Source organism: Lagenorhynchus albirostris, chromosome 20, assembly GCF_949774975.1.
Source record: "Lagenorhynchus albirostris chromosome 20, mLagAlb1.1, whole genome shotgun sequence".
Lineage (NCBI taxonomy): Eukaryota > Metazoa > Chordata > Mammalia > Artiodactyla > Delphinidae > Lagenorhynchus > Lagenorhynchus albirostris.
This window is the reverse complement of record NC_083114.1, coordinates 5,844,578-5,864,102: the sequence shown is the minus strand read 5'-3', so window position 1 is coordinate 5,864,102 and position 19,525 is coordinate 5,844,578. Positions and strand designations below refer to the sequence as shown.

Genomic DNA, 19,525 nt, shown 5'->3' with positions numbered 1-19,525 from the left:
AGTGTGATGCTTACTATAGATTTTTGTGGATGCTCTTTACCAGTTTAAGAAAATTTCTTTCTGTTTATAGTTTACCAAGAGTTTTTTTTTTTATCATGAGTATTTGTTGCAACTTAAATGATTTTTCTATATCTGTTGAAATAATTATATCCATTTTTTTCTCCATTTTTTCTGGAAATGGGATAAATGGGATAAATGACATAGATTATTTTTGAATGTTAAATCAACCTTGCATTCCTGTAATCAACCCAACTTAGTTGTTACATGGTGAACTCATTTTATTTTCTGGATTTCATTCACTGTTTTTTTTCTATATAACATTTGCACCTATATTAATAAGATTTTCCTATAATTTCTCCTTCTCCTAGTATTCTAAGGTTATGAAGTCCTCATAAAAAATGCATTGGGAAACGTTTCCTCTTTTTCTACTATCTGGAAGATTTTTTAAAACACTGTATTATGCCTTTCTTAAATGTCAGAAGAATTTAATGATGAAACCATCTGAAGTTTTCTTTGTGAAAGACTAAATTATAAATTCAATTTTTTTTTTTTTTTTTTGTGGTACTTGGGCCTCTCACTGCTGTGGCCTCTTCCGCCGCGGACCACAGGCTCCGGACGCACAGGCCCAGCGGCCATGGCTCATGGGCCCAGCCACTCTGCGGCATGCGGGATCCTCCTGGACCGGGGCACGAACCCGCGTCCCCCGCATTGGCAGGCGGACCCTCAACCACTGCGCCACCAGGGAAGCCCTATAAATTCAATTTCTTTAATACATATTAGACAATTCACATTTTCTGTTTCTTTATGTATCAGTTGTAAGATGTCAGTGTCATCAATTTCTAATTTATTGGCACAAAATTGTTTATAGTATCCTGTTGTTATCTTTTAAGTATCTGTTTTATCTGACATATGTTCTCTTTTTTATTCTGGCTATGTGTGTCTTTTCTGTTTTTCTCTTTGTATCTTCTATCAGCCCTACCAGGGAGTTATCAATTGTGCTAGTCTTTTCAGAAGAAATGGAAAAAGAAAAGAAAAGTATACCAATATTATGTGTTTGACTTTATTGGTTGTCTCTATTTGATATGTTTTTTACATTATTAAAATTTGCTCTTTTCTTTATAATCTCTTTCTTCCTACTTACTCTGGGTTTGGGGTAAGTTTATTCTTGTTTTCCTAACTTCTTGACATGGCTACTTAGATCATTAATTGTCAGCCTTTCACCTCTTCTGAAATGTTTATCTTAAGGCTATAAATTTACCTCTAATTGTACCATTCACTGCATCATGCAGGCTTTTATGTGTTATATTTTTTTTCATTCGTTTCATAATATTTCTTAATTTTCCCTACGATTCCTTCTTTAACCCATGGGGTATTTGGAAGTATATTGCTTTATTTCCAAAATTTAGAGGCACTCAGCATGACCTGGAAGAAGCAAACCTGTACAAAGAAAAGTAATTTTAGAAACTTATAATTCTTCTATATTAATAGAGATTTATATATAAAGGGTTATGTGGGGCACATCAGAGGGATGTTGTTGGACAGGAGAGGAGATGCCCTGGAATACTTCAGCAGAGAGCAGTGGAGCTAGATCTTGAAAGACGAGCCGAGGAAGTAAAGCAGGAGGCATGGAGGCACAAAAGTATTCAGGGTTAGAAAATAATTTGCAGTTTGTGAAACTGAAATCTAGATTTTATGGGAAGTGATGGTAAGTGTGATGAGGAAGCAGATTGGTAGTCCTATTATGTCCAGATCTTTATGCCACACGGATGAATCTGAGCATTATTCTGTCCGTAATGAGGAACAATTAAAGGACCCCTTTTCTTGTAAGACAAGAAAGAAAGCAATGAGGGCAAACAAGGCATCGATGAGCTTGAAGTTATAGGATCTGAAGTCATCGAGAGGCTCTAATCTCAGTGGTCTCCATTTTTCCTTGAAAAAGAGGGATAGGACACTGGCTAATAGTAACAGAGAGGTGACAATTTGAAAAGAAGAGTAAATATTTGGAACGATCCCTGAGGTATATAGGAAGGAGAACTTACTAGAGATGAATAAATGGATTACTGGCCTGCGAAAGTTAGCTATATTCATTCCAGCCCTATGTCATCGTTCTGATTTTACATAAGCAATCATCACCCAGATTAGTTTTCAAAGTAGTACTTGTAGAAGAGAAATACAGCAGAGAAGCAGCCTCACCTCTCACTGTGGTGATTTGGAAAGTAGTGGTTGAAATTCCAGGCTCTCAGGTCAGATAGACCTGGTTTCAAAACTGTGTGGTTTTGAACTAAGGCCACTTACCTTATGACATTGGGCATGCTTCCTGTCTTTCTGAATCCCAAACTTCACGTTATACAAAATGACTATTGTAAAAATTACTTTGTAGCATCATGGATGGTTAAATGAGCTTTTTCTGGCAAAACATCTATTCAGTACCTGTCACATACTGGCTTCTATCAGTTGTAACTGTTGTAGTTTTAAATTGCTATTCATGTTATTTTTTGTTGCTGTTTATTCTCCTTAAAGGGCATTCTCTTCTCCTCTGTGGAATGTGTAAAATCCACACAGGACCTAGTAAAGCTCTATCTGCACGAATCAAATCGGGTTTATCGGGATAAGATGGTGGAAGAGAAGGATCTTGATCTTTTTGATAAGATCCAAGCAGAAGTGATCAAGAAAATTTTTAATGTGAGTATTACCCTGTGAATTTATATTTACATTTGAAAAATAATCATGATTATGCAAGTGATCACCCAAATGATAAAAATCTAGCCCATAAATTGAAGAAGATCAGGATTAGATAAGGAAATAAAATCTGTCATTATTTTGCCTAAGTGAAAACTGCTGGAGCAAGAAGAGACACACATTAATCACAGAATCTTGGAGTTGTGAGGCCTGTGCAGACCATCTGATCCAATCCTCGTCCTATATTAATGCCTCTCAGTACCATTGCTCAGATTGGTCATCCCAGATAATGCACCAGCATCCTTGGAAATACACTATCCTGTCTTTCCAAAGGCAGCCACTTTGGAATGGCAAATGGCTGGAAATTTAGAACGATTTTGAAATTTGGAACCTTTGGAACAACTTTAAAGACTGGAGATTTATTTAAATAATTCTCTGAAATTCATTTCCCTGTCTACTAATCCTAGGTCTACATGACAAACCTTCAAATATTTTAAGACCATTTATCTTGTCCTTCCTGGGTCTTCGCTTTTCCAGGCCAAAGAGCCTCTGTTCTGTTAGCCATTTCTGACAAGACTTATTTCCAAACCCAAAGCAATTTGACATCATCTGTATTACTCTTCCATCAGTTCTCCCCTCTGAAATCATGGTGTCTGACTTTCATCACACAACCCAAGTGGAGTCTGACCAAAATCAAGACCATCATTCCCCTCTTCTTATATACTATAATTTTTGTTAACTGTGTCTGCCAAAATGTGTCTTGCTAAACAGTTGTACCACAATATACTCCTTGGAAAGAAGGTATCCATGATGAAATAAGTTGAGAAAGTACTTCATGTTTTTCCTATTCCCATAACATTTTATTGTTTTTAATTTTTTAAATTGAAGTTTAGTTGATTTACAATGTTGTGTTAATTTTTGCAGTACAGCGATTCAGTTTTTTATATTCTTTTCTACTATGGTTTATCACAGGATATTGAACATAGTTCTCTGTGCTATACAGTAGGACCTTACTGTTTATCCATCCTATATATAAGTTTTCATCTGCTAATCCCAAACTCCCAATCCATCCCTCCCCACCACCCTCCCCCTTGGCAACCACAAGTCTGTTCCCTATGTCTGTGAGTCTGTTTCTGTTTCGTTAAGTAAGTTCATTTGTGTCATATTTTAGATTCCGCATATAAGTGATACCATATGGTATTTGTCTTTCTCTTTCTGACTTACTTCACTTAGTGTGATAATCTCTAGTTCCATCCATGTTAGTGCAAGTGGCATTACTTCATTCTTTTTCATGGCTGAGTAGTATTCCATTGTGCAAGATATATGAGAAAGTACTTCATATTATAGCCCTCTCTTGGAAATATACAGTACATTCAGCACATTAAAGCCCTGAAAATCTTGAATAAGCCTGATTTGTGCATCATTTCCCAAACATATTGGACCCTAAAACTCTTTTCCCTACATAAAACCTACTAATAATTTGAAGAATGAATGATTGATAGAATATGCCCAGGAAAGCACAGGTATATGTCAACACAGCCTAAGATCTTATGACATTTCTTAGTGTCAAAATTACCCCACAACTAACAGTGAGCTTTCTGTTGAACAGAGCACCAGATTTTCCACATATACTGCTTATCTATCCTCTCTTGAACTTAGAATAATCAAATCTTGTATTTAAATATACCACGCTGTCCCTATGCTCACCTTGTTAGGTTTAGCTCTATATTTTTTCCTGATAAGATCCTGGGTCCACCTCTGAAGATATATACAGTTTATTCCAACCTATATGACAGCTTTTTGAATGTTTGGACAGCATTTTAAGTAACTTATCTCAGTCTGCTCTTTACTAGTCCAAACACCCTAAATTCCTCCACTTGTCCCATCCTTTTTAAATAGCCTGATGTTCAGCACTCGCACATCATAGCTGCCTCTCCGTGAGCATCGTAGAATTTGCCAATTTGTGTGTTCATTGTTAGCTCTGCACATGAGCCCTGACTGTCTTCTCAAGTTGGTCTGAGCTAGCACTTTAGAATAACAACATTCAGTCTTTGAAACAGAAGTTCCTACGTGGGTCTATCTACTAAGAACACATCCTTTTGATCATAGACCTAGATATAATTAATACTGCCATCATCCTTCCCCAACAACATTTAAAATGCCAACCTGAAGCACCCTGGCTACACCAAATCTTTGTATTGGTATTAAAGAAAAGTTGCTGATACTCAGCCATAAAAAAGAATGAAATAATGCCACTTGAAGTAACGTGGATGGAACTAGAGATTAGCATACTAAGTACGTCAGTTAGAGAAAAACAAATACCGTATGATATCACTTATATGTGGAATCTAAAATATGACACAAATGAACCTATCTATGAAACAGAAACAGAATCATGGACATAGAGAACAGACTTGTGTTTGTCAAGGAGGAGAGGGTTGGGGGAGGGGTGGATTGGGAATTTGGGATTAGCAGATGCGAACTATTATATATAGAATGGATAAACAACAAGGTCCTACTGTACAGCACAGAGAACTATATTCACTATTCTGTGATAAACCATAATGGAAAAGAATATTTTAAAAAAAGGATGTGTGTGTGTGTGTGTGTGTGTGTGTGTGTGTGTGTGTATACACATGTATAACTGAATCACTTTCCTGTACAGCAGTAATTAACACAACGTTGTAAATCAACTATACTTCAATAAAAAAGAGAAAAGTTGCCAAATTTCCAACACGGAATTGATACAGTCCTGTTTCCACCGTTAAAAGCTTAAAGTTCTCTTATTTGTGGCCATTATATGATACAACATCACTATTAAGAAATCTTTGATTCACTGAGTGGGTTGGTTTTCTCTCTTCCTTCTACACATCTGGCTGTGATCATAAAATCAGAGCCTTGTTTTGTTCATCAGAGAGTCTTTGTAGACCAGGCTTTTCAGAACTGCACTTTCGTTGTTCTTCTGCCAGATCATTAGTGTAAATTGACTGCCATCAGAACTGCTTCCCAGTATATTAGCCCATTTTCAAACTAGGTAGATGTATTCCCATATCCCTTTCCCACATGTTTTCCTCAACCAGCAAGAATGGCTCTCCTGCATCACATTAAATCTTATCCAAATGTCTGGACATTTGTTGTTACTATCTAGCAAAGCCAGCATAGTTTAAAGGTTTTCTATGGCCCTGAAACCACCTTCAAAATATAATAACTCTTTGATATTTAACTCTTTCTACTTCTTTCTTCTTATAACCAAGCAGCAGTCCTGGCTTCTTGTAGATGTCACTGTTATCCTCACTTTCCCTCCCTCCATTAGGTTTGATGCATCTTGTCCCCTGGGCTCACAAGACTAACCCTACAGTGATGTATGCCCTGGGTAATGCCTCTGCTGTTGAATAGCATGCTGATTTCCCCCTTCCCAGGTGGATCCTCCATTCTGAACCTTAGAAAAGAACAGCAGGTGGGGACAGTTGTTCATGCTGGCATAAATTCCTACTTACGCATTAGAAAACCTATTCTTTCTTGGACTTAATTCCTCTACAATCTCCACCTCTTGAAGTCTCAAACATTTGCATTTGATAAATAAATAGTTCCTTTCTGAATTAAAAAAAAAATTAGCTGCCTCTTGGAAACTTAAAGGATAGACCGGTAGTGAAGAGACATAGACCCCTATCTTTTAAGTCAGTTGAGTTTTACTGGGTATTTATTAAACATGCTAAGGTTTGTCCTGTGGGCAAGGGCTGACACACAATAAGCCCAAATCTTTAAAAATGTTTTATAAATGGGGGTTCTGCTGTCAATGTTTTAATATTAGCATTGTCCCCATAAACGAATCAGTCACCTAAGGACGGCTCATGGCACATTTTTCAGAAACCAAGCCCTCTGGGTTGAGCCTGTAAGGTTGGGGCTGGCAACGTATAGTGTGCAGTCTCACAGGAAATAGAAAAGGATGTTCTATGACACTGCTATGGGTTGGGAAGCAAGACCTGTCTGAATGGATGTGGGAGAGGTGAGGCCATTGGACCAAGGACTGGTGCAACCCAATCCTAGTGAAAGAGCCCCTGCGGAGGGAAATGCACCCGTGTGTCCCCTCCACCGCTTTGCTCGGACAGGGCTCTTACTGTACGTGAGGGAAGGGCACCTCCCACCTTCCATGTCCCATCCTCAGCCCACAAGGAATAACCAACATCATCTGTGACTTCTCATACGTCGTAAATGAATGTTAAACATACACGTTTTAAGGGCTTCTCAAGAAAAAAGGAAGTGTTGGAAGCAGCACTGATAATTTTTAGAGCATGCTCAGAGAGAAAATGCAAATGAGGTGTCTCCACTCTGTGTGGAACCAGAACTGAGAGTCACTAAGGAGGGTCCCTGTCCCTGTGTCTCATCACCAGGATCTCAAAGAGACAGTGGAACAGACCCAAAACCTGAATATGTATTGCCATTTTGCAAATGGTATCGGGGAGCCCAAGTACATGCCTGTACAATCGTGGGAACTTTTGACCCAGACTCTGGTGGAGGCCCTGGAGAACCACAACAAAGTCAACACAGTGATGGACCTGGTTCTCTTCGAGGACGCAATGTGCCATGTGTAAGTGTGCTTCTCATCATGCCTTTCCTCAGCTGTCTCCTCTTCCCAGTGTCAGGGGTTTCATTTGGGCATTTGAGGACACTTGGATGAAACCGGGAGAGCAGCTACTGCTTCTGCCATGAAGGTCAAGATGGCGGCTGGTAGGGCAGCAGCTGTGGCTTCTACCACTGGCGGTAGCCAGGGCAGCATCGTGATGAACTCAGGAGGAACTGGATTTATTTCCTTGTCTGCCATTTAAGTCCTGGGCCTGATCATGGTGACACCAAGGGAAAATGGGAGGTCATAAAATAAGGCACAGAGCAGCTCAGGACCTGCACTCCCAACTCATACTAGTCCAGTGAGATTGAAGGTTTTAAGTGCACATATTTCACAAATTAACTATCTTTTTGAGTCTTGCTGCTATCAAGTGAACCATGGAGAGCAGTCACCAAGCCTCCCAGGTAGTTTATACTCACACTGATGCTAATCCTATACTGTTCTTCATATTCCCCAATCCGAGGTGCATTGACCACCCCTCCTGCCTTCTACAATCTCTCCACCCTGCCCCTTGCTACCCAGAGTCTCCAATAGCAAAATCCACTTTATCTTCAACTTCTCTGAACTTCCACACTGAAGAATTCTAACTGAAACCTAACTGAACCCTGCATTGAGGAAAGCAGTTTTTTCTTCCCCATTCTATGCACCCCAGGGCCTAGAGAGAGGTACGGACCCTCCTTCTCCCCCACCCCACCCCAGTGGCATATTTAAACCATTTCTCCTTTTATCTTTTATGAACCCCAGTTCTTTTGAAGCACAAGTACCTGGACATCCCTACTCATCACCCCTCCTTGTCACTGTCATCTGCCGACATCCCGTTGCTCCCCATCATTTACCACCTACCTCAGTGCTTGGACCACTTTCTCTCCTCAGCCACACCTTTCTTCATTCCTGGCATCTGTGTGTCACCTGGTCTTTCTGTTCCTTGGCCTCCTTAGCTCCAGCAATGTTCCTTACATCCCACCTCAGCCACTCACTCACATGTTCCTGCCCTAGGAGTTCTATCATCAATAATGAACCCACATCCAAAATCTCAAATTCAAACATCCCACTCATTTGTCTCTCCTACCCCTCCACTAACCTGCTCTAGTTTTTATTCCAGCTATACTTATTTCCCAGTTTTACTGAGATACAATTGACGTATAACATTGTATAAGTTTAAGGTGTAAAACATAATGATTTAAGTATATATTGCAAAATGTTACCACCATAAGGTTAGCTAACAGCCATCACCTCACGTAGTTATTTTCCTTGTTATGAGAGTCTTTCAGATCAACTCTCAAATACACAATAGAGTATTGTTAATTACAGTCATCGTGTTGTACATTACATCTCCAAAACTTACTTATCTTATAACTGGAAGTTCGTGCTTTTTGACCCCTTCACCTAATTCCTCCACCCACCTCTGGCAACCACAAGTCTGACTTGTTTCTGTGTGTTTGGTTTTATTAGATTCCACATATAAGGCAGATAATACAGTATTTACTGTTTTCTGTCTTATTTCACTTAGCATAATGCCCTCAAGGTCCATCCATTTTGTTGCAAATAAATACATTCCAGCTATTCTCAAACTTCATCAAGACTTCATTTCATGGAACCACCTACTTTCTCAAACTCCTTTATTCTTCTGTCCACCATGTCTTTACTTTCCTCGACCACCATAGACTCCATCACCCAGTACAAGCTCCCCTAACTTTCCTGTCATTGCATCCATGTGACAAAGCTCTACTCTAGCTAAAACCTCACTATCTTCTTTCTCCACACTTGCCCCTAAACATGTGGAGATTACTGAAGAAAAACCATCATCATGTTGACTTGATTTTCTTGCGATTGTCAGCCACAAATTTCAAGTGGGCCTTCAACTTTGCTAGAAACTCTCCTCTATGACCCTGGGCCGATTGCTGTCTTCCCCTTTGTGTGATGACTGCATCACACGTTTCTCTCCTCAAGCTTCTAACATCTCTCCCCTCTCTTTATTCCCAATTAATGAGCACAATTTTGCTGAGATAATGAAAGCAGCCAGAAGATGATTCTCTCATCTCCCTGCCATCAGATCGAACAGCCTCTCTGTATCCCACCTGCATCCCACCCACAAGTCCTGCCTTCTGTACTATTTCAGCTAAGGAACCATCCCTGTGCCTACCTGAGGCCAAACGCTCCACGTGTGCCCTGGTTCCCATCTCCTATCACCTTCTCAGTGACTTTACTCCCTCCTGCAATGATCCTTCCCTCCCTCTTCTCTCTCTTCCTTTTTTGGGGGGCTGTGCCTCACAACTTGTGGGATCTTAGTTCCCTGACTAGTGATTGAACCCACACCCTCAGCTGTGAAAGCACCAAGTCCTAACCACTGGACTGCCAGGGAAATCCCTCTCTCCTCTTTTCTCTTTCCTTCTCTTCCCTCTTCCGCATCATCAATTCATTCATTTCTGGATCATACATATCAGCATACAAACATGCCATGTTATCATTTATCAAAGAAAGAATAAACTATTCCTTGACTCTTATATCTCTTTCACCCCCTACCCCTGTTTCTCAGCTCCTATTCAAAGAAAAACTCATCAGAAGGGTTGCCTTTACTATTCATACTTTCTTGCTTCTCATCTGTTCCTTGGTCCATTTCTTACCACTTGAACAAAGAAGCTCTTGTCAAAGTCACCACAGACCAACCTCTGGCTAAAGTCGGTTGTCACTGCTGTGTCCTTACCTTATATTATTTGACTCGCCTGCTGCATTTGTCATGATTAATCACTCTATTAATTTGTATACAGCCATCCATCCATCCATCCAACACCTATTTATTGATTAAATGGTCTTCGTATGAGTGTAGGGATCTTTGTCTTATTCACTGCTAGATCCCCAATACCTAGGACAGTGTCTGGAACATAGCAGGTACTCAGTAAAATTTCTTAGCACATCATATAGGATAAATGATACAGAGGAAAACAGAAAGGTAAAAGGGATAGAGAGTCCTTGGAGGTAAGTGCAGTTGTAAATAGAGTGGTGAGGGAGGCTTCACCAAGGAGGTGGCATTGGATCTGACATGTGAGACCCGCACTGAACACAGCTCACCACGGACTGGTGCACGGTGTTCTTCCTGCATCAATTCTCTTGGGCTTCACAAACACCTTGAAGAAAGTCAGGTCTACTATTATCCCTATATTATAAATAAGGGAACTGATACCCAGAGAGATGAGGGAAGTTGTCCAGCATCACACACACCCCAGGAAGAGGTAAGCCAAAGCCAACACTCATGCAGAGTGTCCGCTCAGGACCATCACACTACAATGCTTCATACATTCCCCTAATCCAGTATAAGCTCCTTGAACACACAGACTCTCTTGCTCACTGCTGAATCTCCAGTACCTTGGACAGCATCTGGTGCATGGTAGATGGTCAGTAATAAGGGTTTTAGGGTGTTTGTTCACTAATCTGGTGAAACTTCAGGGAGTATTTTCCCTCCTCTCTAAGAGCTACCAGAGCCTGTGTCATAGTCTTGGAATTGAAGAAAATCTTTATCTTTTCAGGGTAAATGTAATTTGGGAGAATAGCAAGTGATTCAGTCAATGTGGTTTCCAGCATGGGTGATCAAACTGCCTAATATTGTTCTTAAGGAAAAAATAAGACGATGAAAACTGGCTTTTCTCCTGAGGCTCCTAACCAGACTCTGAAGATAGTTTCCAAAGAGAAACCTGAGCTGCATTAGCAATGGCAAAATAACTGGAATAATGAACTGCCTTGAGGGGGACAATTTGGAAGAATAAAATGTATCTGGATGTATAATTTCCTGTACGTTTGTTTTAAAATATCAATGTCCCATGACTTCCTTCTTGCACTGCCCTTCCCTCCCCTCCCGGGGGCTCCTTGATCCTCTTTGTTGCCTCTACCCGCAGAGAAAGCAGAAGCATTCCCCTCCTATACCGGAAAACAGAATGCCGAACAGCCCGGTGGGAAACACAGGTGACTAAGCTGTTGGCGTCACTCCACACAGTGCCCCGACGAGTCTGTACGCGCTCTCCCAGGAGCCCCAAGGGCCAGGCCCAAGTTCTAATCCTCATTCTGCCACTAATTGGCGGTGGTGCTTTGCGAAGGACACAACTTCCCCAAGCCTCAGTTTCCTCCTCCATGACAAGCGCTTCGCACTTACTAAGCAGTCCATGGTGTTAATCTTTATCTTTCCGCTGTTGTTTTCTTTTCCTAAAAGCACCATTTGCTCTCCTACTGACCTCCTTCACCATTGCAGCACATTCTCGTTCTACTTTTTCTGAAAGCTTCACACTAGATCTTTCCCCCTGCTTTTGGCATTATCTCTGTCTACCCTTTTCTTCGTTTTTTTCATTCCGACGTGTGTTTTTCTGCCTCCTCTTTTTTCTCTTTGAATCGCTTCACATTTATTAACAAAAAAAGGAACTTCAGATGTACTTCTCTTGTGCCCCTTCTTTTGTGCATCTTATCGGTTCTCGTGCGTGTGTGTGTGTGTGTGTGTGTGTGTGTGTGTGTATGTGTGTTTAGTCTTCAATAAGCCAGCTTCCTCCAGCTGTGCTGTGGTACATTTTCAGCTTTTGTTTTTAATCTCCCAGAAACTCAGTAATGGGCTTAACTCTGCCTTGGTTTTCTGGCCCAGGAATCCTTTAGAATATTGATCTTCTTTTTAGATTCTGTAATTTAAATGCAGAGTCCTTTGCCCTCGTCAGAGGTTGTTAATGAATCCCCAGCTGGAACCCAATGCTGACAGTTGCAGACTTAACCATTCCTTCTTTGGAAACTTCAGCACTAATGATGCATTTCCATTTAGATATTGAACAGCATGGACCATGCTAAGCTGAGTTCAGGCCTTCCAGAATAGAGCTGGGTGTTGGGTGGCCCGCAGAACCTGCTTGGACTTCTCCTCCCCCATGCCTGCCTCTCTCCTCAGTAGTTCATTCCTGTCCCCTCTTTTTTTGAATCTGAAGAGAGGACCTGGATATCTTAGCACCATATTTTCTCCTTTTATCATTGTAGCCAGGTACCGTCTCATGTAGACACAAAGCAGATGATTCCTTGCACCTACCTCACCTCAAATGTGATGCTGAGTATCAGGTCTGGGGTGTTCCGCTTACATTTAACAAAAATTTCTTGAATGCCTTTAATGTGCTAGCCTACAGAGAAAACAAGATGAGTATACACACTCTTCAGATGTCTAGAAACCATGGTTTAATAAGGGAGCAAGAGAAGTGTACACCTGTCTGATACAAGACAGAGTATCACAACTAAATAATTATAAACGAAAAAGTAAAATCATAAAAAGAGCTAAAAGTAGTCAGTACATACCTTCTGAGTATTTAGGGGAATAAAATGTCACTACATAAATTTAGTGACATACAAGCCCTCCACAGCGGCTTCATCACTGGTTTTGTTATCCCCAAATACACTGGCTTAAATTTCACATTCGACTAGCACAGTCTAACATATTCTCACCCTCCAGTATCATAGAGTCAATTTTTGATCACTTCTACCTAAGAAGAAATTGATGCCACCATTCTGGGGGCCAGTTTTTCAGTATTTATCAAAAGTCGTGAAAAGTGTCTTACTAGGAACTTATCCTGCGGCCATAATTAGACCTATAAACCCAGGTCCCTCCTGTCAGCATCACACATGCCCTCCAATCCTGCCTGGCTGCCTTGGGCTCTTCCTCCACCACCACTGCTTCACCAGAGGCTTTGGCTTAAAGCAGAACAGGGCGACCTCAGTCCACTCAGGCAAGAGGTGAGGCGAGGTTTGGGGACAATTTAACGCCCTCTTCCCAAGCTCAGCCCAGGATGTGCCTGCAAGGAGGGCTCCAGTCCTCACCCGGACCATTACGCCTGCTCCTCACGGAGGGAAGTCTGATCAAAGCCCTGTGCCTCTGCTTCCCTCCCTCAGCTGCCACATCAATCGCATCTTGGAGTGCCCGCGGGGAAACGCTCTGCTGGTTGGCGTAGGGGGGAGCGGCAAGCAGAGTCTGACAAGGCTCGCGGCTTTCATCAGCTCCATGGATGTATTCCAGATCACGCTGCGGAGAGGCTACCAGATTCCTGACTTCAAGGTAGGGGGCCGGCCGCTGCGGCGGGGAGGCTCTGTCTCTCCCCAGCTGCCCACGACTCCCTGGCACCCTGCATTAGCTCTTCAGCTCCCTCGCCCAGAATCTCCCCTTAATCATCTGTCCACCTTCTTCTTAGACTTTGGGCTGGTGACTGGAGGTGCTTAGACCCTGAGAACACCGACCTTCCCAAGGTCTGCATCTGGGAGACCTCAACTGCTTTAGGTGCATCTGTAGAGCCTCAGCTCTCACCCAAATCGGAAGCACATCTACATCAAATTCAGCACACAGCTCTCCAGCGGCCCTAGCAGACAGAAGGAATACTGCCCAAGTTTTATAAGAATTGCATATATTAAAGGATGGGTTCAGTAACCACCAGCCTCTGGGACCTTCAGTGACATGAAGAGACGTAAGGCACTTAGGAGCCACAGCGCACACCCTGAAAGTGGAGAAAGGCATTAAATACGACCCTCAGAGGTCACTTTGTCCAGCCCCCTGTTTTGATCCATGGCCAACAATAGAGGCCCAGTAGGGAGTCATGAGGTCATTTCCATCAAGATGCTGCTCTTGCTGTCCCTGGGAGAATTCCAGCCTGCACAGAGCCAGACCCGTCCACCCGACTTCATAATCTCTCAGCTGGTCAGGCTCACTGCTGCTCTGAAACCACAGTTCAGCCTCTTGCGATTGGCCGCATCTAAGGTCATACTCTAGGTTCACATCAGGTCAATCTTTAGTGCTTCCAAAAAAGAAAAGACAAGATGGTGCTCATGAGAATCATGCATTTACAGAATGATCTAAGACACTGGTTCTCAACCTTGGCCATGTACTGGAATCCCCTTCACATAATAGTGATGCCTGCATCCCACCCCCGAGAAATCCTGGCTTAACTGTTCTGGGGATTGGCCTGGGCATCAAGACAGTTGAAAGTAACCTGGGTGATTCTAAGGAGAGCTGGGAAACACTGTCTTAAGTGATTCTGTAAATGCGTTGGTTGAGGACCACTGATCTAAAAGGAAGTTTATTAATGTTAAAGGGGAATTATTTGGACACAAAGGAAGCTCTGCTATAAGGAAATGTATGAGGCTGATATAGAATGAGCTTTGAGTCGTGTGAGAGAGAGATGACTAAGATTATGGACCAATGGCTGAGCTTCGGGAAAGGGATGCATCAAAGGAACCAAGAGTGACCAAGCTGGAAAAATCCAGGGCCTGGCATCCTAGCCCCAAACGTCATCTACCTATAGTTTTGAATGGATGTAAGTTCCTACCAAATGATTGTGTGTGCGTATGTGTGAGTGTGTGTGTGTACGTTCCCCAATATATTTTTAACAGCAAAAGTCTTTGCTGGAGCTAGCCATAAGGACATAAGACTCTGCTACTTTATGATATATTCATCCCCTAGGCCAGGAGGCCCAAGTACATGACTCTTCTGTCAGGACCAAGAGCAATCACTTACCTCCCGGGGCAAGCCATTCATTTGTATGATGATATAAGTAACACAGATGAACAGGGGAACATCTCTGTCCTTTGGAAAGCTGTTACCTGTTTGCACAAAGCAGGAGCTCTAGAAGCTAATTCAGGAACCACAGTGGTTGTATGAATTAAAGATCATCATTATTTATTCTACTTGCCCACCTCTATTGGGATCGAGGCCTGGGAATGAGGCATATTTTCCGGCCTGTGAGTGCAAGATAGCGCTCCTCCCTCCCTCCCATTGCTGGTGTCTTATCAGGAAAACCCTCTTCTCAGAGATCTCTGACGTTGTTTCTGCAGGCGGACCTGGCCAGCTTGTGCCTGAAAGCCGGGGTAAAGAATCTCAGCACCGTGTTTCTCATGACAGACGCCCAAGTAGCTGATGAGAAGTTCCTTGTGCTCATTAATGACCTCTTGGCTTCTGGTAAGAGACTCTCTGCACTTGAATGTCTCTAACCAATTCCTGCTGGAGTTGGAGTCATTCCAAGGTGGAGATTTTGTTCTAGGTCAGAAGAGCGAGGTCATAGAAATGAGGGAGAAAACTGACACAGCGGAGAACTGTTTCATCAAGGTCCTTCTAGGATTGCTGCTGGGCCTGCTGTCTTTTATTCTCCTTACATGCAAAACAGACAGTAGTCTTATAGCTTTCTTAGTGGGACTAGATATGACAATAGGGGGAAAGTAGGTTAGGGCCTGCAGATCTGCTGAGTCCAGAGAGCAGGTGCTCTTCCCTCCCCACACCCAAGACGGAGAGAAACTGGGATGTGTTCAGTATTTCAGGGAGGGAAGGCATTAGCAGCAACATACACACACAGAGTACCTGCACACACAGAACTTACCCAAGAGGGCAAGGTTACGTTGCCAATTTAATTAATCAAGGATTCAGAACTTTATGAATTTTTCTTAGATTACAAAGAACTTGACAAAGGCTGTCTCAACTTCCCTGTGACACTATCAGTGCAAGACAGGACTTCAGTGGAAAGTTCAGTTCTTGATACTTTGCTGCCCTTATTTTTTTAGGGATTCAGGACTTATGCCAACCATTCTAGAAAAAAAAGTTTAAGTATACACATATATGTATATATAAATATACATAAACATACACAAGATATATATATGTATATATACCCAAGAAGATAAAACAATATAGTATAAAAATTATGCATTTTCAGAAATTTGGGGTTTATGTATATTTATATTAATTAAAAGGAGAATATGATTTCCTGACTCTTAACCCAAATTTAGCATCTATAAAACCACCTCTTATCTGGGCTAATAAAATAGTCAGTGCACAGATGTTCTGAACAAAATTTCTACTTCCAGATTTCCATTTCAGAAAGCCTGTTTCTCTACAGTTCACCTCCTGGCTCTCTGACTAAATCCTCTTTAGTTTATGAAGTCAAAGGACCGTGATCACAATATACTTCTCCAAAGTGTATTCCATGTCATATATAATAGATTTCAGGATGGCTCTTTCCATGCAATCTCTAGGAACTTTACTGCTTCAGAATCGTTGACTGCTTCAAACTTTGTGCCCTTGTACCCCAGGCCATTTTACTATCACTTCCATGACGAGCCGCGGGTCTTTGGTCCAGACCATGCACTAGCAGGCTCTGTGAGCAACCTTCAACTTCCTCCTGATGAGGACCAGAGTCGCATCAGGTTGGGACTGATGGCTCCAACCATAACACTGATCCCACCCTCTCGTTCCTTTCCCAACCTGCCCTATTTAAGTTAGTTTCATATCCAGGAATTTGCCTACTAACTCTTATACCTTTTCTCCTCCAATCCAACAAATTGTCCTTTTCTTAAATACTGTCTTTTTAACATCCCACCACCTTCTACAACAGTATTTCACCTACAACACTGCCTCACCTTTTGTTATTTTACCAAATAATGAGAGACGGGTCCAACTGTCCTCCCACCCTGAAGCTGCGCCCTAAAGTCTAATTTCTAAAACAATCAAAAAAGGTAAAATTGTGCTTCCAAAGACTTATAGCTTTGGAGATGCCAGGCATGTTGCCAGCCTCACCCTGTATCTCATTTGGCTCCAATCCAGCCAGGTCACCTTCTCCTATAATAACGTCTGAGACACAAACAATGTTACACTTTTACCAATTGAAATTTTATTCCTCAATTAAGTATTTTAAATTTTTCATTTAGAAAACAACTTGTTTCAAGTTCAGATGAATTTTTGAAGCTCTGCCCAGTGAAAACTTAATGCAATCAGTGTGCTTCAAAGTCATGGAATTTCAAACTCACATTTTTAAGGCTTCTATACAAAAACAGGATTTACACACACATGTTAAAATGGAGCTACAATTAAAAGTAATACTTTTCTAATCTTCATCCCTTTTATCTTAACCATTTTGACAGGGAGAATTGAGCATATCTGAGTTCTAATTTTCCCTGTCAGATAATTTCTGGCTAGAAATTAACTGACTGCCAGTCCAGGCAGAGCTACAGAGATTCCTCAGAGCCTCCCCATCCACTTAGTTTTTCAATTTTATGGGGTTGTGCAATCACTGCATTCTTGGATAACACAGTAGAGACTAGGAAACTGTACATTGGGCTACCTTGTCATTAGCTCATCCCTCTCTAGTCATCTACAAATCCTATTAGGTTGAAGATAAGGTACAGTGAGCGAATTCCACTGATTCAACACTCCCCCAAAACATCTTCCTCAGTGACCTCATGATCTCGCGCCATAGGCTATCTGCTTTCCTCCCACACTTCTTTAGTTCATTGTTTCATCCCTTGGTTTCCTGACACCATTTCCAGAATCAAACTGTATTGGTAATTCAGCACATAAATCCCACCTCTGACACCACCCAAACATTTCAGAACCCATCATTATGCCACTTGCATCTCAGTTTGGTTACAGACTGACAGTAAGAAATCTTCACTGAAAGTTAAAAAATTAAATCAAGTTTCTTAGCAAAAGCAACATAATTGTATAAGAAGCAGGGTGGTCACCTAAATCAGAGTGAATGAAGCCTATCTTTCAGTCACTTTCTTTGGCTACCAGAGTCCTTAATGGGGCTCATGAAGCTTCTAGTGAAACTATGCATGAAATGTTGGCCCTTGCCGAGTCTGAAAAGTTCAATTCTTGCTATGTCCTTGTTGCCCTGTATAACAATTCCTGAAGAATGTACACTGGCCATCAAAAGCAGGTATTTAAAAACTCTCACAAAATTTGTTCTCTCTTGGTCCTCCTTCAACCAAACTCAGCATCAGCATGGGCCCATCCTAATCTAAAGGGAAAATAGAATCCTTTCCTGGTGTTTTGGTACAGCACACCTGCCTCCAGGTTTCCAGCGTTCCAGAAAGCCCACTTTACTGCAGTCCCAGCTAGGAAGACCTAGTCTGCTCCAGGTGTGGTGTCCTTTCCTCTCCTTACTCTGCCAGATTTCATACTTCATTTCACTTTGGGATCTTATGTTGGGATTTCCTTTTCGCTTTTCAAAAGGCTTAATTGTTCACTCCAAAATTAATATTTCTCTTCCCTGGCTCAGACTAGATCACTTTGCATCTATTTGTGTATTCAGAACCATTTATTAAGCTTCCACGTTCCAGTCAGTAACCTCTGTGTGGTCTATTGGAATAGTTGATAACCAACTGAGTCCCCTCTCTTGTAAAGCCATATGCCTCTCCGTCCCTGAAACAGACTGTCCTTATTACGTTTGGGCCAAATCTCCTCTTGGAATGTAAAACACGAAAAGATCCTCTCATCTTCCAGGTGCTTTAGGATTAGATGCAGGACTGACATGTTAGTGATCTGTACACATCACATGAGAATGTGAAGTCTGGAAATATTTGTAACAGTCTTGGCATTGGATTGTTCTCCTCCCATGAGCATCTAGAACTGGATTCCCTGATAGACCATCTATGCTTTACACAAGTTATATTCTGGCCCAGTTTCCCTGAAAGGAAAAAAGACAAAGTGGCAAAAGAGAAGTGGCAAAGATGGCAAAGACGACAAAAGAGAAGCCATTAAGCATGCATCTGACCTCCTAAGCATACTTTGTGGTCTCAGGGGATCTGTTTACCTCATGCGTCCCCAAACCATACACCATGGAAATTTAAACCAGCACCTGGTTGCTTCCAGCTGCCACACAGAAGTGCCCAGAGCATAATGCAAAAAGATGCTTGAGTAACAGCTTTTCTTTTCTTCATGTGGTACTAAGTTCTCATCCAAGTTACTTGAGACTATGTCTCTGTGCATTCTCCTCCATTACTAACCTCTCCCTCCCTCCTCTCCCTCCTCACCTATGTCCAAGAGATAATCAGTTGCCACCAGTTTTACCCCCTAGATATTTCTGAATGCGTTCTTCTCTGTCATGACTACCACTGATCTTTTCATCTTTTGCTTCAACAAATGCAGACACTTCTTTTTTTTATTTTATTGAAGTATAGTTGATTTACAGTGTTGTGTTAATTACTGCCATACAGCAAAGTGATCCAGTTATATATATTCTTTTTTATATATATTCTTTTCCATTATGGTTTATCATAGGATATTGAATATAGTTCTCTGTGCTATAGAATAGGACCTTCTTGTTTATCCATCCTACATATAAAAGCTTACATTGCAGACACTTCTTAACTCACCTCCCTACCTCTCAGGGAGGCCCACCCCCATCCATTCTCCTCACTGCTTCCAAAAAGGTCTATCAAACTATAATTCCTTCATCA

The 19,525-nt window shown here is 41.7% G+C and overlaps 1 protein-coding gene across 1 annotated transcript in view; it reads left to right on the top strand.

Moving 5' to 3' along the window:
- DNAH9 (dynein axonemal heavy chain 9) overlaps positions 1 to 19,525 on the top strand; it is a 298,757-nt gene that overhangs the window by 170,362 nt on the left and 108,870 nt on the right. Inside the window, 4 exon segments of the mRNA XM_060132968.1 lie at positions 2,521 to 2,682; positions 7,071 to 7,267; positions 13,202 to 13,364; positions 15,131 to 15,254. Of these exon segments, the coding sequence (XP_059988951.1) occupies positions 2,521 to 2,682; positions 7,071 to 7,267; positions 13,202 to 13,364; positions 15,131 to 15,254 (646 nt within the window).